Here is a 20,523-nt window from a genome sequence, read left to right as displayed (position 1 = left end):
TTTATTAATGATTGCACTGGCTATTTTTGGGTTTATCTTATGAAACACAGATCTGATTATCTTACCATCTTCAATGACTTTAAAGCTCTTGACAAAACTCAACATTAGACAATTATCAAGTATTTTCATTATGATTTGAGGGAGGGGAGAGCGAATACACTTCCAATATTTTTTTTTCCATTTTACTTGTTGATCCGGTGATGATAGGAGGTCCCGCCAAAGGTTGGTCAAAGTAAGGAAGACTGGTTTACATGGGAGATAAAGTTTAATGGGGTATCCTAGTCCGCCGAGTGGATCATGTAGTGCCGAGCAGACTAGGTATTGTCAAACGAGCCGGTTACAACCGAACGGATGGTGATAGCTACGTGGATAAGTAAGTCGAGATTTGCCCTTGGCCGGGTAAAATGACTCTCTGATAACGAAGAGAAATAAGCAGCAGCTAGTCTCGCCAACCGGGTTTTGCGTCTGGTCTACGTGGGATGACCGCGGACGGTCAAGAAGTAAGGAAAGTGACAAAGTCAACAGGTCCTGAGAACATCGTCGAGCGAAGATAGACCAACCGAGCGAACCCCGAGCAACTGTGCATAACCCTATGAAGTATCTTGTCATATTCTTTTAGGAGTCTGTCCCACTAACAACAAGGCATATCTAGCAGGCAATTGTACGTTAGAAGCTTCTAGGCCATCACGTCAGAAGATTGCATGACTGCTTAAGGTATAGTGTCAGAGACACTTTTTGACGTATCTCTTCCTAAGGCAAATAGGAAAATGTGCCTATACCTTGAGATGCGTGCACGAGCACCATGTTGAAACTATAAAAGAGGGTTCCTAGCTACAGGGAAAGTATGCACAACTTCGTCTTTTATATCTACTTGTTACAGTTCCCATTTCTTGAGATCATCGAACACTAACTTAAGCATCGGAGGGTCAATGCCAGGAACTCCTTCTTGGTCCAACACTAATATTTTTTGTCTTGCAGAGCTACATGGAGTATTCACCACGTCAATCGCATAGCCACATCCTCAGCTTGCCATCTTAGCTGGTTCTAGACATATCCACTTGCATCAGAAGGTACTATATATCAAGCTTCGTGTCGAGAAACACCTGAATTGAATGGGGTTGCAGAGAGAAAGCATAGATATCTTATTAAGACAGTCCGTTCATTCTTATTGTCAACAGATACTCTTAGTATTTTTGGAGAGAAGCAGTTTTACTGCTACTCATGTAATTAATAGGATTCCAACTTCTCACAATTCAGATTTGTATTCTTTTCAAAAACTACATGCATGTGGTCATGCTCCTGATTATTCCTCTTTACGTGTTTTTGGTTGTATCTATTTTGTTCTCTGACCACAAGTCGAGTGTGATGAGTTGTTCCCTAAGTCCGATTTGTGTGTCTTTCTTGGTTATGATGTTGGTCATAAGGAATATCGTCGTTTTGATCTAGTTTGTTAAAAATTGCATGTCTCGTCATGTTATTTTTCTTGAGCATATTCCTTTCTTCTTCATACCTCTTCTATCACATGACATGACTCATGCAGATCTTATTCCCATTGATCCCTTTGGTACTGACACCGACGAAGCATCCCCTACGACTACTCTTCCACATGATGGCTTCACTGAATCTGGTATTCTCGAAACATCTCCTCCCCCTCCCCCTCCTGCGACTGTTCCATCACCTCTAGAGATTGTGGATAATCCTATTCGTCGGTCTACACATCCTCGTAAGTCTACTAAACTATCTGATTTTACTTATTCTTGCTATCCTATTTTCTTTGCTTATTTTGTTGCCTCTATTCATCATCTTTCTAAATTTTTGTCCTATAAAGAAACTGTTGGTAATCCTCTTCGGCAGAATGCTATAGACGAAGAATTAACTGCTCTGCATCATACTCATATTTGGGATTTGGTACCTCCATCACTAAGGAAACGCGTTATTGGTTCTCGTTGAATCTATAAGATCAAAACTAAATAAGATGGTTCTGTCGAACGATATAAAACTTATCCTATTGCTAAAGGTTACTCTCAGGAGTATAACATGGATTATGAGGAAACTTTTGCCCTATTACTAAAATAACCATTGTTCGTATGTTAATTGTCGTTGTCTCTATTCATTAATGAAAATATCTCAGATGGATGTCAAGAATGCTTTCTTGAATGATGATATTCAAGAAGAAGTGTATATGGTGCCTTCTCCTAGAGTTGCTTACCGATCCGGTGAAGTTTGCAGACTTCGCAAAGCTCTCTATGGACTCAAACAAGCCTCACGTGCTTGGTTTGCGAAGTTTTCCACAGTGATTACCTCTCTTGGCTTTCGATCCAATAATCATGATTTAACTTTAATTGTCAAGAGTACGCTTGCAGGTCATATACTTTTGTCTTTATATGTGGATGACATGATAATTATTCGTGATGATTTTGTCAGAATTGAATCATTGAAGTTTGAATTAGCTCGTTGTTTCGCTATGAAAGACTTGGGTTTACTCGCTATTTTCTAGGGATCTAGATCACCTCTTCACCTAAAGGTTATCTCTTATCTCAGTTAAATACATAGCTGAACTATTTGAGCATGCACATCTCACTAACAACAGGGTAGTTGATACTCCCTTTGAGACTAATGCTAGGTACTCTCCATCAGATGATTCTCCTTTACTAGATTCTAATCTCTACCGTATAGTTGTGAGAAGCTTGATTTATCTCACTGTGACTCATCCTGATATTGCGTATATTGTACATGTAGTTAGTCAGTTTGTTATTGTACCAATCACAGTTCATTAGACTACTGTTCTTCGCATTCTTCGATATTTTCAGGAAACTCAGTTTCAGAGTATCTTATTCCTTTCTACTTTGTCATTAGAGCTTTGTGTATACTCTGATGTTGATTGGGCGGGTGACCTTACGAATCGTAAGTCGACTACCGACTTCTGTATTTTTTTTTAGAGATTCTCTTATCTTTTGGAAGAGTAAAAAGCAAGATGTTATTTCCATATCTTCCACAAAAGCTGAGTATCATGTCATGACTATCACCACTTGCGAGATTGTTTAGCTACGTTGGTTGCTTGTAGATATGAAATTTTTTTTCAGAAACCTACTACTCTTCATTATGATAATCAGAGTATCATTCAAATTGCGCGCAATGCAGTTTTTCATAAGAGAACGAAGCATATTGAGATAGATTTTCATTTCACCCGTCATCATCTATAGATTGGCACTATCGTAGTACCTTTTTGTTCCTTTCTCACTGCAGATAACTGATATGTTTATCAAAATTCATTCTGCTTTACGCTTTCAATTTTTATCTGACAAACTCTCAATGCTTCTGGCTGTAGCATCATGAGTATGAGGGGGATGTTAGATTATATAATTTTATTAGAATTATTTGTTTATAACCTTTAGGGTAATTTAGTCTTTTACTTTTTCAATTTAGGATTTAGATTTTTCTTGTAATTAACTATATAAGGTTTTGTACTCTTTATTTCTTAATTACTTTTTTAATTTATCAAATCAAGATAACTACTTTTTCTTTGACATCAATTTCTATAGTAGTAACAACCCAAAGTGTTATTTCTATTGAACATTTCTTTTCACACTTGGTTGTTATAATGAATTTAGTAGATTCTTCTTCCAAACGCCATGATCAATTGCGAATTACTCAAGTTAATCAAATTGCAGAATTGATATCTACTAATGAGCTTAAATCTAGAAATGGAAAAAAATAATAATTGGGGGTATTACAATATTCAGGAGATACACGATAGGGTTCTCACTTGAGGGCACTTCGTAGTTTGCTTTGTTTGATCCCGTTCTACTTGTTTTAAGTGATATCATTAATGACAAAAATAATTTATTTGATAGAGCAACAACTGATGGAGCTATGATATAATATTATCATTTGAATTTCTGTTTATATTGTTTTTATTCTTGAGTTGTTAGAAATGATCAATTATCTTTGTCAAATTCTACAATGCAAGTATCAAGATATTATAAATACTATGGATAAAGAACTTTTTCATAAATTCAGAGAGCATAGATGAGATCAATTATTTGACATGGTGAAAGGTTTTTATGATAAACATGGAATAGATACACCAAACATGCAAATTCCTTGTCAATCAAGTAGAGGGGGACGAAGGAAAGGAAATGTTTCATTAGACTTATTCTGGCCCTTTCAACTTACAACTATGGAATGTCATTTTCATCAATGAAGATTGTCAAGACATGATTGTGAAATAACATGGAAGATGATTTATTCGCTAGTTCATTACTGATTTAGAATTTTTCATTAAAAAAGAGATTATTTAATCAATTAAAAATTAATTGATCATTGCTATAGATGATTATTTAAAACTTTTGAATTGTACTCTCCTTTTTTTCTGTGTTAGTTAATTATTTTAAATTGTAATTTTATTTGGGAATTGCTGCTAATTTTGTGTAAGTTGTTTTAACTTACAATTTTATGCTAATAATTTTATATTGTAGGAAGTGTTATTATTTATCAATTATTATATTTATTTTTTTTGAAAATTGATTATTTAAAAAAAAAAATCGTCCCTTCAGTATGATTTTCTTGGCATATATATCATCTGACTCCTCACCCCGTCAACTCTGATCTGATCTACAAACCGTGTCAGCACAAACCACCAAAAACCCATTCCACCTCACCTGAAAAATGTGTCGATAATATTTAAATTTCCTTTTATATAAATTTTAAACTTAGAGGAACAAGTGAGATAGCGAAGTAGGCGAAAGAGACTTCACAATGGAAATATCTATTCTCGAGTGACTATGTGATCTGACCCGATCGATACGTCTAATCGTAAACATCTTCGACCGGTTGGTTTCACCTACATTATTGTGGTCCAGCCAACCCCAGTCGACAACTCGCCGGTCTGCCCCGATCCGTGAACCGTGCCAGCACAAACCGCCAAAAAAGCCCGCGCGTCCATGCATGGGACATGCACGCACCGCGCGGCGCACTCACGAGCGCGCCACGTACCGCCACAGGCCGAACGCATGCGATCCGTCTGCCTCCCCAGCTTTATCCACACTCATCTGCTCTCAATCCCTGATTCCTTAACGATGGCAATTGCAGATTCTTCCGGGACCATGCGTTTCATGATTGATGATCGTACCAATATATATATATGGATATATATCTTTGTTTTTTTGACGATTTCAGGATGCGAATCTTGTCGCCGTTTGGCCGTTCTCGATTTGTCGTAAGATTCTCGATCGATCATCGACCTGCTCCCAGCTGCCATCCGCGCATGGAGCCGTCTGATTCGGAAAGAGATTATTGGTTTCCTGTTTTTCCACCCGGCGCGAGATTAAGGCGGAAACCCTCGTCGAGATCGATCGGTTCTTGCAGAGTGTTCGATCGATTGATCTGCCTTTATCATCCTCTTCTTCCCCGTGACGACGCGGGATTCCAGCATGTGAAAGCCATGGACGACGCTAGCTGGTGGCGACATCTTGTCCAGTCTTGGCAGTGGCATCTTTCGCACCTCTCGAAGATTCCTGGATTTGGCGATCGGGATTGAGATATGGGTCATGGAGGCTCGAGCTCCGCGCCGCGCTGGCAATGGTAGTAACGCCAAAATGCTTTCTTGGCGGTACGGATTCCCGATTAGCTAGGGTTCTCGAGCGCCTCCTCGCGCGTCTTCAATGGAACAGTTTCCCCAATCTTGATTTCTTGGTTAAACCCTAGTCAATTTCTTCTTCCATGAGTTCCTCGGATTCCAGTCCGGAACTGGAGCGACCGTTGCTTGCGAATGAGGCGGAGTACGATGGCTTCTCCGGCGCCGGGATTTGGAGCCGCCTCACCTTCGGATGGCTGAGTCCTCTCTTCGAAAAGGGGCGAGCCGAAAGGCTCGAGCTTTCGCACGTGCCGAGCGTTCCTCGATCGGAATCGGCCAAAGCTTCCTTCTGCCTTCTGCAGGAATCCCTGCGCAAGCGCAAGGCCGAATCGTCGTCGTTCCAGAGAGCGATCGTCCACTCTGTTCGGAGGTGCTTGGCGCTGAATGCGATCTTCGCCGGTATATGTACCGAAGGATTTGCATTCCCTATATCGACATTCTCCTTAATTGTTCAAATCTAATAACGCCCAAGAAGCTGCTGCTTTTGCAGGGCTCAACACGCTCTCTTCCTACCTCGGTCCTTTTCTCATCTCCGGCTTGGTGGACTTCATCTCCGACAGAGATTCCGGCGGCGTGCGCCGCCGCAGAGGATACATCCTCGCTTGCCTCTTCTTCGCCGCCAAGACGGTGGAATCCCTGACTCAGCGGCAGTGGTACTTCGGCGCCCGCCAAATCGGCGTCCGAGTCCGAGCAGCCCTCATGGTGGCGATCTACAACAAGTCTCTTCTGATCAAGTGCTCCGGAACAAGCACCGGAAAGATCATAAACTTCCTCGACGTCGACGTCGAACGAGTCGCCGACTTCTTCTGGCACATCCACGGCATTTGGTTGCTTCCCGTCCAGGTCTCTCTGGCCCTGCTCATCCTCTACGTGAACCTCGGCTTAGCGGCGGCCTTCTCTGCGCTCGTCGCGACCATCGTGGTCATGGCGAGCAACACGCCGCTGGCCAATTTACAGGAGCGACTGCACTCCAAAATCATGGAAGCGAAGGACTCGAGGATCAAGGCCACAGCCGAGACGCTAAAATGCATGAGGATCTTGAAGCTCCATTCATGGGAAACAGCTTTCCTGGACAAGCTGCTCCTCCTCAGAGAGGAGGAGAGGAGCTGGCTCAAGAGGTATCTCTACACATGCTCTGCGATCGCCTTCCTGTTCTGGGCCTCTCCGACTCTCGTCTCCGTCGTCGCCTTCGGCGTATGCATCCTGGTCGGCACCCCGTTGACCGCCGGCGCGGCTCTCTCCGCCTTAGCCACGTTCAGAATCCTGCAAGAGCCCATCTACAACCTCCCGGAGCTCGTCGCCATGATCACGCAGACGAAAGTCTCCGTCAACAGGATCCAGGACTTCTTAAAGGAAGAGGAACAGACGCAATTCTGGCCAAGCAAGAACACCGAAGCATCGAGCCACGTCGCTTTGGAAATCGAACCCGGCGAATACAACTGGGAAGCGAACTCGAACTCGAACTCGAAGAAGCCCACCCTCAAAATCGACAAGAGGATTCAGGCGATGAGAGGCGAGAAGGTCGCGGTGTGCGGCACGGTTGGCTCCGGCAAGTCAAGCTTCCTCTGCAGTATCATCGGAGAGATTCCGAGAGTCACCGGCGGAAGAATCACCGTCTTCGGCACGCGGGCCTACGTCCCCCAAAGTGCTTGGATTCAGTCAGGCACTGTTCAAGAAAATGTGCTCTTCGGGAAGGAGATGGACAGGAGATGGTACCAACAAGTGCTGGAGTCCTGTGCCCTGAACATGGACATCGGAACCTGGGCCGACGGCGACTCCACCCTCGTAGGAGAAAGGGGCATTAACTTGAGCGGAGGCCAAAAGCAAAGGATCCAACTGGCCAGAGCCGTCTACAACAATTCAGACGTCTATTTGCTGGATGATCCCTTCAGCGCGGTCGACGCACACACAGGGACACACCTCTTCAAGGTATGGAACATAAACTACGGCCTGAAGTTTCTCCACAATGAGCTTTCTTCCTGATCATGGCGGCTCGCGTGCAGGAATGCTTGATGAGGCTGCTTTCCAGCAAGACTGTCGTTTACGTCACGCATCAGCTGGAGTTTTTAGCTCCGGCAGATCTTATTCTGGTGAGTTTTTGGCTCGTATCTTCAGATAACGACGAGCAAAATAGCACTTCAGGTTTTGCTTTACCGTCATGTTCAGGTACTGAGAGATGGAAAGGTGGTGCAATCTGGAAAGTACCAAGAGCTGATGGAGGAGACCGACGGGGAGCTTGTGCAGCAAATGGCCGCCCACAACGAGTCACTGAGCCAAGTCCGTCCGTCCGACGAGAATGGTTTATCCGTAAGCGTGAGCCATAAACTGAAGAAGAAGAAGCAGCAGCAGCAGCTCAGAGAAGTGAAACATTACGCCGACAGTGGAATTTCCGAACTCATTGAGAGATCGCAGGAAGAGGAAAGGGAGTTTGGGAGGGTGAAGTGGCACGTCTATCGCACCTTCGTGACTTCGGCTTACAGAGGAGCTCTTGTTCCTCTGCTGCTGCTCTGCCAGGTCCTCTTCCAGGCTCTTCAGATGGGCAGCAACTACTGGATCGCCTGGGCGACCGAAAAGGACGGCCGAGTTAGCAGAGAAACGATACTCGGGGGCTTCGTCATCCTCTCTGCCGGCAGCTCGGTGTTCGTATTAGGAAGGGCGGTTCTGCTCGCCACCATCGCCATTGAAACGGCTCAACGCCTGTTTCTCGGAATGATCACCAACATCGTGAGAGCACCCATGTCCTTCTTCGACGCAACACCTTCGAGTCGAATTCTTAACAGGGTCAGTCGCTGCGTTCCTCGTTTAACCGATGGAAGAAGAATAACTGACAATCTTGTTCTTTCTTCAGTCTTCCACAGATCAGAGCACCGTCGACACCGATATTCCTTACAGACTCGCAGGACTGGTCTTTGCTCTGGTTCAGCTGCTGTGCATCATCGTGTTAATGTCCCAAGTGGCCTGGCCGGTGTTCATCCTCTTTGTCATCGCCGTAGCAGTCTCCATCTGGTATCAGGTAATTAGTCAAATACCTTTGCTCATCTTCAATGGCGGAACTTGTTGTGGGTAAGGGAACAAATTAAACCGACTTTCTGCAGAACTACTACATCAGCTCTGCTAGAGAGCTAGCTCGAATGGTAGGAATCCGGAAAGCTCCCATCCTCCACCATTTCTCCGAGTCTCTTTCGGGTGCCGCCACGATCCGTTGCTTCAATCAGGAAGGACGCTTCTCGAAGAAGAACCTGGCCTTGATCGATGACTACTCGCGAATCACGTTTCACAACTATGGAACCATGGAATGGCTCTCGGTGAGGGTGAACTTCCTGTTCAACCTCGTGTTCTTCGCAGTGATAACCATCCTGGTCTCCATGCCCCGAGACTCCATTGATCCAAGTAACTGAACTGCTCTTGTGCCTTAACACTATCTCCGACGCCTAACTCTACTCCGTTGCAGGCTTGGCAGGGCTCGCTGCAACGTACGGTTTGAATCTAAACGTGCTGCAGGCTTGGGTCATCTGGAACCTCTGCAACGTCGAGAACAAGATGATCTCGGTGGAGAGGATACTGCAGTTCTCGGCGGTGCCTAGCGAGGCACCTCTCGTGATCGAGCATTCGAGACCAGAGCAGGATTGGCCGACGTCTGGAACCATCGAGCTCGACGGCCTCCACGTTCGTTACAACGCCGGTCTTCCGATGGTCCTGAAGGGGATCAGTTGCACCTTCCCCGGAGGGAAAAGAATTGGAGTGGTAGGCAGGACGGGAAGTGGCAAGTCGACGCTGATCCAAGCTCTGTTCCGAGTGGTAGAGCCATCGTTAGGAAGGATCGTGATCGATGGCGTCGACATAAGTCGAATTGGTCTACAGGACTTGAGGTCGAGGCTGAGCATCATACCCCAGGAGCCAACTCTTTTCCATGGAACTGTGAGGACGAACTTGGATCCCCTGCGGCGACATCTGGACTTGGAAATCTGGGAGGTAGGTGACCTTGTTATGTTGCTTTAGGGAATGGAGGTAGAAGACGACTGATCGAATCCTGTTCCACTAGGCACTCAACAAATGTCGGCTCGGAGAGGTCGTGAAGCAAGATCAGAGACTGCTCGAGGCACCAGGTAGTTTGACTTCTCTTTAACTGAAACACAAGCAATGTCGGTGCGAGTGTGGCTGAGACAGAGAGATGGATGCAGTGGCGGAAGACGGCGAGAACTGGAGCGTCGGCCAGCGGCAGATGGTTTGCCTCGCGAGGGTGCTGCTGGACCGGAGGAGGATCCTCGTCTTGGACGAGGCCACAGCTTCGGTGGACACGGCGACGGACAAGTTCATTCAGAAGACTCTCAGGGAAGAGACCGGCGAGTGCACGGTGATCACGGTGGCGCATCGAATTCCGACCGTGATCGACAGCGACCTTGTTCTGGTGCTCGACGAAGGTGCGCGCTCGCTTGCGGCAACTCGCTTAGTCAGACGGCTGCATGCCGCCGCTTTCTTTCTATCTGTTGTCCCTTGTTTGTGTCGCGCAGGGAAGGTGTTCGAGTTTAGTTCGCCGAGAGATCTCCTGAAGGATGATTCGTCGGCGTTTTCCAAATTGGTGATGGAGTTCCTGGGAAGATCCAAGAGCGGTAACCATGACTTCGATCTTGAATGAATCAAGAAACTGCATCGATCGAATCTAACGAAGACGCAACAGCATCAGCGGAAGCAATGCCATCAGTGAACCTACTCTGCAAGATGTACAGCAACAGAGGAGAAGCCTGAGACGTAGAAGAAGATTGAACTCCGAGCACTTCAACGCAGTCTTTTTTTTTTTTTAGTTTTTATTTTTGTCATCCATTTTGTATTAGGAATGTTGGAGAAGAATCATTATTTCTTATCGATTGGTGAGCTTTTAACGTGCATGTTTGGAAGTTGAGCTAACTAATCATAATTATATTAACATTAATTTTATTTCAAGTAACATCCAAAGGTTTGAAAATACCAAAAGGTACATTTAGTTTTCATTTATTTTTCATTTTACCCTTCTAATCCTAAACATATTGTTCAAAGTTTTTTCAGGTTCATCAAGTGGTTCTAGTTCATCAAAATATTTCAGTCAAACATATTTGATCTTATCTCAGATCTAGGATGAGTACTAGTTCTGATGAATGAATGATGATAATTTTTTATGAAGACAAATTTCGAAGATCTAAAGAAACTTTTCAATGCTCCTTTGATGAAGATAAACTTTGAAGATATGAAGAAATTTTTTAATGTTCCTGTGCACAGTGAGACGAGCTAACAAAGTGTTAGTGACCTAATACCAGGGTAGAGATCCCTGGCTAGGCCCTCCGACGTTCAAGTTAGTTCCTCTCACAGATGGAAAAAGAAGAAAAGAAGAAGAAGAACTTGCGTACCTTGCCAACGGAGAGGATTCCCTTTTTTATACTACCTCACGTGACCTGCGTAGTCACGAGATGGTCCCCGGTTCGTTAAAATTTGTTAGAAGACAAAGTCATCTTCTATACTTCGTGCGATAATCCTTTAAGGAATATTTTCTGTATCCCAAATGTATTCATTTTATCGTTTATGACTGATGATGTGGATATAGGTTGAGGGGTAGAGAAGAAATTAAGAGGAGGAAGGAGGGCATTTTAGTCTTTTCGTTGGTTAGGGCTTTAGGAGAAAAAAGGAGGCACCGTAGCATGCAGGAGAAGAGGTGACGTTTTCTCCTTCGTTTCTTGGGGCTTCCGCGGCGAGGATAATGCAGAGGAGGCACAGTCGTCGCCGCTCCCTTATCGTCACTGGCGAGCCATCTCCCTCCTCCCTCCTTCTCCTCTCGCGGGTAGGTGCCTCCAGATATCGCCCCCTTCATCTCCTCCTCGCGAAGTTGCCACAGGACGGATTCTGCCGCTACCAAGGAGTGACCATGGAGGTCACTAGTCGTACACGAGCCGTCGTCGCTTCTCTCGTCGTCGGCGAGCCAGAGGTTCTTCTTCTCCTCTCACTAGCAGACGCCCTCAGCCTTCTCGACATGGATGCCATCGAGCGGCACCGCAGCCTCCGCGTGCCACCTTCGTCGTCGGTGCTAGGGCTTGTGGTTGCCCATGCCGCCTATGATGTATCCCTCGCGGTCACCTACCCTCACAGTGACCGACTCCTCCTCTTCTTCTCTCCCTAGCAACTACCAGTGCATCCAACAACGAAACGCTGCATCCAACAACGAAACAACCTCTCAGCGCTATATCCGGTCATCTCGACTCACTTTAGCACTCAGGGGCACCACGGTTGCCCACTACAGCCGTGCTTTTCACGCGCGCAGCAGCTGCCCCCTCCACGTTATGGCTAGTTGTCGCCTTCGTTAAGACTCGGGCGCCTATCCGGTGTAGCGTCCTTGTCGTCGTATGCCTTCAACTTGTGTACCACTATTGTGTTCCCGGCTTGTGTGTCGTTATTGTATTTTGATCTTGTGTCAATCTGGCTTGTGCACTATGTTCCACCCCTATGTGCTGCTCCTATCTATGTGTCGTGTCTTGGCCTACATGCCGACGTCTTATCCTGGCTGGTGTGCCGGTGTTTTATTCCGATCTACGTGCTGATGTTTTATCCGGTCTGCGTGCCGATGTTTTAGCCTGACCTGCATGCCGATATTTTAGCCTGGCTTGCGTGTCGAGGTCACGTCTAGTTTCGTGCCGCCACTTCCAACTTTGCGACGTGTCCAGCTCTGCTTCATCAGATCCAACTCCTCATCCGGTGCATTCATATACTCTTCCGGGTCATGACAACTCGAACAACGTCCCATCCGAGGGTGCCCCCTGGGCCAAGGTACGCTTCGTACTCGCCTCTCATTTATTTCATTATTATATTATTAGCTTGTTACTTATATATTCGTTGGATCTGCCTAGAGCCTCGGGGTACCAGGGATCGGGGCAAATCGGTCACTGGCTGCAGATAGCGTTGACCAGAGGACTTTTGAAGACTTAATCAACACAAAAGCCATCTCAGCATACCCTCCTCCGGGATGTCGCGACTCGGTCAACATTCCATCCACCTCACCCGACGGTTTGTCTGACTCAGATTCTGGACAGGATCAACTGATATTTATAATGAGGGCACGTCATCATAATTCAAGAAGTTTTTAGAAGATATTTCCTGTCAAATATTCTATTAAGCATATCTAGGTCAATCGTTAAAACCGGCCATATATCAAGTGATCCTGTCTGGAAGCTGAGAAAACGAACCTGCCGGTGTGACGTGTCTGGAAGGTTGACCGCATCCCCATGACCCGGTCGATGATCTGTCCTCTACGTTGACCAGATCGTCAGAAGTCCTCCTCCGGTCAACTGTACCTGTATCCAGCGACCGGGTCGCCCCCGGTCTCTGGTACCTCGGTGCTCGAGGCGAATCCCACAGACATATAAATAACCGCATAATAATATAGCATAATTAACTGAATGCAGAAAAGGTACGAGAACGTACCCTGGCCCAGGGGGGCGCCCTCGGATGGATGGATGAGCTGGTCGAGCTAATGATCAAGTCGTCGTGGTCCCGGATCCGAAAAGCGACATGTAGGCCGAGACATAATGGCTCGTAGGCCGATACGCGGCACGCAGGCCGGATAACACAGATAGCTCGTAATCATAAGAGATGCACAGAGTGAAACCCAACGACTCAATGGCCGGAACAACCTCGGCTCGATGGCCGAACCCAACCTCGGCGCGATGGCCGGAATAACCCAAATAGTATCGAGCTGCGGCTATCTGGAAGGTGACGATATCCACTAAAGACAGCGGCAGTAGATGCGAGATGGGGAGGCTGCGGCTGAGGCCGCGGTAGAGGGCAGCGGTGGCTGCCGGCGGCGACTGTGGCCGCGGGAGAGGGCAGCGGTGGCTGCCGGCGGCGGCTGTGGCCGCGGGAGAGGGCAGCGGTGGCTGCCGGCGGCGGCTGTGGTGCACGCGGAGGCTGCCGGCGAGGAAGGCTGCTGTGCACGCGGAGGCTGCCGGCGAGAGGGCTGCTGTGCGCGCGGAGGCTACCGGCGAGGATCTGCTGTGCGCGTGGTGGCTGCCGGCGAGGAAGGCTGCTGTGCACGCGGAGGCTGCCGGCGAGGAGGGCTGCTGTGCGCGCGGAGGCTGCCGGCGAGGGAGGAGAGGAGGAGAAGAAGGGAGCGCCGGCGGCTTCGTCGGCGCCGGCGAAGAGCTGGAGAAGGAGAAAAAATCTCCTTGATGGCTGGCGGCGGCCCAAAATCACGAAACCCCCCTTTTTCTCTCTGCTGGCGGCGGCCTCTTCTTTCTCTCCCTCCTCTCTACCGCCGCCTCCCCCCCCCCCTCTCAAACCCGAGCCTTTTTTTTCCTTTCAAAACCCTAGCTTCCCCCTAAAAGACCTAAATGCCCCTCTACTTTCTCCTATCTCCTTTTCTGCCCCTTACACAACCGGATCACAAGCCTCCCCTTCAAGTCTAGTCGAAGGAGGCGTGAGTCCGACTGACTGGACAGTCTATTGCAAAGAATTGAACCACTCTCGATGTCAAAGCCAAAACGCTGAACCAATAATATAATGTCCCTCGAGCGGTCGCGATAATAATGGTGTCGCAGGAGATGGTTACGATACCGAGCAAACTAAGTCGGAAACTGGACCAATGCCAAGTGCGCAGCCGCGAAAATACCGACCGGACGATCGAAGTGCTGTCGATCGGATGGATAGATACTGGGCGGACGATGCCGCTCGTGCGACCGTGGTGACGTCGATCGGTCAAATAGATGTTGGGCCGCGAGGACTGCTCGTGCAATCGTGGTGACGTCGATCGGTCAAATAGATGCTGGGCCGCGAGGACTGATCGACCCCGAACGGTCGTAATGCTGCCGATCGGATGTATAGATGCTGGGCGTGCGACCGTGGTGACGTCGATCGGTCAAATAGATGCTGGGTCGCGAGGACTGCTCGTGCGACCGTGGTGACGTCGATCGGTCAAATAGATGCTGGGCCGCGAGGACTGCTCGTGCGACCGTGGTGACGTCGATCGGTCAAATAGATGCTGGGCCGCGAGGACTGCTCGTGCGACCGTGGTGACGTCGATCGGTCAAATAGATGCTGGGCCGCGACGGCTACTCGACCCAAACGGGGGAGATAGATGTATGATATACTGGTCCGATATACTGGTCCTCCCGGCCGAACGGCTCGGGGGCCTTCGGCTTCGAGCCTGTGGCTCGGATATAAACCTCTTCGAGCCTGTGGCTCGAATATAAACCTCTTCGAGCCTGTGGCACGAATATAAACCTCTTCGAGCCTGTGGCTCGGATATAAACCTCTCGGCCGACCAGCTAGGGGGCCTTCGGTGATAACTCGACCCCGAACAGGGGAGAGAATATATGATATGCTGGTCCGTGCAGAGGTCTTCAGCCCGGGAGGTTTATAGTCGCCGGCCCGACTGCGTCCCGACTCTTGGTCGGTCGCCCGGGAGGTTTATAGTCGCCGGTCCGACTTTCGATTTTTAACGACGGTGCTCGTCGGCGCGGATATTTATAGCCGGTCGGCGCGGCTCTCGATTTTTAACGACGGTGCTCGTCGGCGCGGATATTTATAGCCGGTCGGCGCGGCTCTCGATTTTTAACGACGGTGCTCGTCGGCCCGGATATTTATAGCCGGTCGGCGCGGCTCTACGGTTTAACGTCTGGGCTCGACGGCTTTAGGGCTAACTCCTTACCAGGTCGAGCGACCTTGCTGGGCTCGCTTACGATATACCCGGCCGAACGGCTCGGGCCTTCACATCGAGCGCTGGGCTCGGATACCATATACCCGGCCGAACGGCTCGGGCCTTCACATCGAGCGCTGGGCTCGGATACCATATACCCGGCCGAACGGCTCGGGCCTTCACATCGAGCGCTGGGCTCGGATACCATATACCCGGCCGAACGGCTCGGGCCTTCACATCGAGCGCTGGGCTCGGATACCATATACCCGGCCGAACGGCTCGGGCCTTCACATCGAGCCCTGGGCTCGGATACCATCTACCCGGCCGAGCGGCTCGGGCCTTCACATCGAGCGCCGGCTCGATATATATACCCTACCGAACGGCCGCCTTCACATCGAGCGCCGTCGGATACTATATACCCTACCGAACGGCCGGTTCACATCGAGCGCCGGGCTCGAATACCATATACCCTACCGAACGGCCGTTCACATCGAGCGCTGCTCGATACCATATACCCTACCGAACGGCTTTTCACATCGAGCGCTCGGATACATATACCCTACCAACGGCCGGCCTTCACATCGAGCGCCGTCGATACCATATACCCTACCAACGGCCGGGCCTTTTCACATCGAGCGCCGGCTCGAATACCATATACCCTACCGAACGGCTCGGCCTTCACATCGAGCGCCGCTCAGATACCATATACCCACCGAACGGCCTTTTCACATCGAGCGCCGCTCGATACCATATACCTACCAACGGTTTTCACATCGAGCGCCGCTCAGATACCATATACCCCAACGGTTCACATCGAGCGCCGCTCGAATACTATATACCTACGAACGGCCTTTTCACATCGAGCGCCGGCTCGACACTATATACCTACCGAACGGCCTTCACATCGAGCGCCGGGCTCGGATACCAACGGCCCGGGCCTTCACATCGAGCGCTGGCTCAGATACCATATACCCACCGAACGGCCTTCACATCGAGCCGCTCGATACCATATACCCTACCGAACGGGCCTTCACATCGAGCGCTCGGATACCATATACCCGACCGAACGGCTCGGGCCTTCACATCGAGCGCCGGGCTCGGATACCCCATACGGCTCGGGCCTTCACATCGAGCGCTGGCTCGCATATAATCCTCCCGAGGTAGTCTCGGTGTACCGGCCGAGCGGCTCAGGCATTCGCTCCCAGGCAATAACCTCCTCTATCATCCCGAACAGCAGGTTTTGGTTTCCCATCCCGCCATAATAGTATGCCCGAACGGCTCGGGTTCGTGTTCGAGCTCGTGGCTCTGATATAAACCTCCTACCGAACGGCTCGGGGCCTTGGCCGAGCCCGTGGCTCTGATATAAACCTCCTACCGACGCAAGACGGGTTTCGCCTTCGAGCCCGTGGCTCTGATATAAACCTCCTGACGCCTACGGGTTCGCCGAGCCCTGCGGATATAAACCTCCTACCGAACGGCTCTGGGGCCTTCGGACTAATCGATCATATAACCGACAGGATAAATACCAGAAAAACCGACCGTGATCATGAGGATGGCGAACTATCCGGCCATCCATCTTCACGCCCGCATCAGCGCTGCACGGCGCCATTTTGATCCCGTCTCGAAGCCGAGAAAACGAACTCGCCGGTGACGGTCCGGAAGGTTGACCGCATCCCCATGACCCGGCCGATGATTCGTCCTCACGCCGACCGCATCGCCAAGTCCTCCTCCGGCCAATCAGATCAGATCCAAGACCGGTCGCCTCTGCCTCGGTACCCTGCTTCGAGGCTAATCCTACGCATATATAAATAACCGCATAATAATATAGCATAATTAATCGAATGCAGAAAAGGTACGAGAACGCACTCGGCCCTGTGGGGCGCCCTCGGATGGATGGATGAGCTGGTCGGCTAATGATGCAGCCTGGATCCGGAATGCGGCAAGTAGGCTGTGACATAACGGCTCGCAAGCAGATACGCGGCACGCAGGCCGGATAACACAGATAGCTCGTAATCATAAGAGAGATGCACAGAGTAAAACCCAACGACTCAATGGCCGGAACAACCTCGACTCGATGGCCGAGCCCAACCTCGGCGCGATGGCCGGAATAACCCAAATAGTATCGAGTTGCGGCTATCTGGAAGGTGACGATATCCACTAAAGACAGCGGCAGTAGATGCGAGAAGGGGAGGCTGCGGCTGTCGGTGGCGGCTGTGGCCGCGGGAAAAGGCAGCGATGGCTGCTGGCGGCGGCTGTGGCCGCGGGGGAAGGCAGCAGTGGCTGCCGGCGGCTGCATGGTGTTGAAACCCGAGACGAGGAAGGCCGCTGCGTTCGCGAGGGCATCGCCCAGGTCGTCGGCGATCGCCATCTCGCGATTGGGCGCGTGGTCCTGCGAGGAGGGCGCTGTGCGCGCGGAGGCTGCCGGCGAGGGGGGCGCTGTACGCGCGGAGGCTGCCGGCGAGGGAGGAGAAGAAGGGAGCGCCGGCGGCTTCGTCGGCGCCGGCGAAGAGCTGGAGAAGGAGAAAAAATCTCCTTGATGGCTGGCGGCGGCCCAAAATCACGAAACCCCCCTTTTTCTCTCTGCTGGCGGCGGCCTCTTCTTTCTCTCCCTCCTCTCTACCGCCGCCTCCCCCCTCCTCTCAAACCCGAGCCTTTTTTTTCCTTTCAAAACCCTAGCTTCCCCCTAAAAGACCTAAATGCCCCTCTACTTTCTCCTATCTCCTTTTCTGCCCCTTACACAACCGGATCATCAAGAATACCCCTGTCGAATATATCTCGGTCGGTCGTTCAAGTCAGTCGTATACACTATTAATAATACCTCCTGCTGAATATATTTCGACCGGTCGTTCAAGCCCGCTGTATATACTGTTAAAAATGCTCCATGTTGAATATGTCTCGGCCGGTCGTTCAAGCCGGTCGTATATATTATTAAGAATACCTCTTGCTGAATATATCTCGGTCGGTCGTTCAAGCCGGTCGTATATACTGTTAAGAATGTCTTCTGTTGAATATATCTCATCCGATCGTTCAAGCCGACCATATGTTAGGACTGTCTTCCGTTGATCCTTTCTTTATGCTCAGGCGGGTTTTACCCACCCGAACATATATGAGCGTGTGGGCGCTCACTCGGCCTGCGGTCGGTCGGTAATATACTGAGAATAATTTATAAGGTTAAGTGTCTTTATGCTCGGGCGGGTTTTACCCGGTTGAGCATATATGAGCGCGTAGGCACTCGCTCGGCCTACGATTGGTCGGTAATATACTAAAAATAATATATAAGGTCAAATATCTTTATACTCGGACGAATTTTACCTGACCGAGCATATATGAGTACGTGAGCGTTCACTCGACCTTCGATCGATTAGTAATATACTTTTTTCTATCTTTCTGAATTTAAACCCCTCATTTATTCGCTTGGCCCATCTAACATAATAACCCGTATATTAAAATCATTCCAAATGCTATATATTTCTTTAATATTTCCATAGTCTATATATATGCCCAGCATATTAATTTGAAGTAATTAATAGTATCAAAATTAGATATGAATACTATAAATATCTTCATTACAATACTCTCTTCCATTATATATTAATTGTTTAAAAATTTAAATCTGGTACGTTCATCAATAAATTTCAATAAAAACTCATTGATTACAATACTCCAAAATCTAAATATACTTTTTTTACTATTTTAAAAAATTAATACCATAACTTAACACATCAATACTGCTTTAATACCATAACTTAACACATCAATAATACTGGTTTTTAGAAACCAATACTGTAATTAAATCATGGTACTGATTTTAAAAAATCAACATTGTAACAGTTGTTGCAGGTATATAAAGAAAAAGTTTAATTTAATTTAAAGGAAAGGACATACGGAGAAAAATTATTGAGAGATGAAAGAAAAGCACTTTTAAGCATTTCCAAATTTCAGGTCGCTTTTGGGCAATCTGAAATTTTGGGACGCCCTTTGAAAAATTGTCATTAATTAACTTGTTTATCATATGGAATAAACACTCGCCGTATGAATCCATAACCCATCACTATTCCAAAAATTATTAGTCATTCATGATTTTATCTCCATCGTATTAATCCTAAAACGAGTTGAAGGAATCGTTGGGACAAACATATTCATCTTTTGTCATCATAATCCGTTATTCTAATCCCTGAGACAATCTAGTGGCTAGGATTTTACTATCCTGAGGTCTTGGGTTAGAATCTCGGCAAAGTCAAAATAAATATTTCTTTTATATGTTAGTCACTATTCTAAAAGCTTATAGTCGTCTATGACAGAACCAACTCAAGACATAGGTAATTAAGACCTATGCCTAGGACCCTTATTAGTTAACTATTTTTAGTTAAATAAATTTTCTTAATAATTTATCAAAATTAAAATTAATAAAAAGATAATTTTATTTATGAAGTTCTTCTAATATAAAATTTCATGAAAGAGTCTATTTTACATAATAATTATATCTAGTACTTAACCTATTTCTCTAGGTTACATATAATAATTTTATTGTTGTGTTTCTTTCCTCAAAATTAAAATTTATTGATATTTTTTCAAATAACAATTAAAATGCATATTAATAATATTATAATAATTTAATATTCGCTTCCAAATTAGTTAACATAAATATTTTTTATTTTTAAAATTTTACTAATAAAAAAATAAAGTTTGACGTAAGATAAAATTATTGATAGTGATATAATTTGTCACTATTTCTAATTGTATAAATTATTATTGACAATATATGAAATTATTATTTTAAATTTTACTAATAAAATTAAATATCATTCTTGGGACATGATTGAGTTGGCTATGTAGAAAAATGTTTTTTTCATAGTAGTCAATTATAATTTCCTGATTTTTTTCCTTAGATAATCTTAAGATTGACCGTGTTAAACTTTTAAAGGGTGTCAATTTCTATTTTTTTACTATAACTAATAAAATTAAATATTTCTAATAATATTTATTTTAAAAAAATATTGAAGCCTTATTTTTTTTCTCCTAGAACTTCCTTAAAAAAAAAAAAAAATTGAGATGATCTTAGTGTATGATTTATACACTCTGTATAAACTTAGAAACATATTGACAGAAGCCCTATGAGCATTTTACCTTTTGCCACCCCTTTTCCACCGTAACCCGTCATTCTAATCGAATCGAGTGCTTCTCATCCGAACCCGATTAGTAGCGGATGACGCATTAATTGGTCCGCTGTCTTCAT

General features: G+C 47.2%; 1 protein-coding gene across 2 annotated transcripts; it reads left to right on the top strand.

The window, feature by feature from the left end:
- Positions 1-5,021: 5,021 nt before the first annotated feature.
- On the top strand, positions 5,022-10,521 carry LOC121972087 (putative ABC transporter C family member 15). 2 transcript variants are annotated; one of them, XM_042523699.1, is made up of 10 exons: positions 5,027-6,034; positions 6,126-7,564; positions 7,639-7,725; positions 7,802-8,416; positions 8,484-8,648; positions 8,731-9,025; positions 9,087-9,607; positions 9,678-9,741; positions 9,817-10,056; positions 10,147-10,521. In XM_042523699.1, the coding sequence occupies exons 1-10, from the start codon at positions 5,722-5,724 to the stop codon at positions 10,269-10,271; spliced, it is 3,864 nt and encodes a 1,287-aa protein (XP_042379633.1). In that variant the 5' UTR covers positions 5,027-5,721; the 3' UTR covers positions 10,272-10,521. The 2 variants fall into 2 exon arrangements, with proteins under 2 accessions (XP_042379632.1, XP_042379633.1); XM_042523698.1 differs by having other exon boundaries at positions 5,022-6,034; positions 9,817-10,521.
- Positions 10,522-20,523: the final 10,002 nt, after the last annotated feature.

Source organism: Zingiber officinale, chromosome 4A, assembly GCF_018446385.1.
Source record: "Zingiber officinale cultivar Zhangliang chromosome 4A, Zo_v1.1, whole genome shotgun sequence".
NCBI classification, from domain to species: Eukaryota; Viridiplantae; Streptophyta; class Magnoliopsida; order Zingiberales; family Zingiberaceae; genus Zingiber; species Zingiber officinale.
The sequence above is the reverse complement of the archived record's forward strand: the minus strand, read 5'-3'. Positions and strand labels throughout refer to the sequence as shown.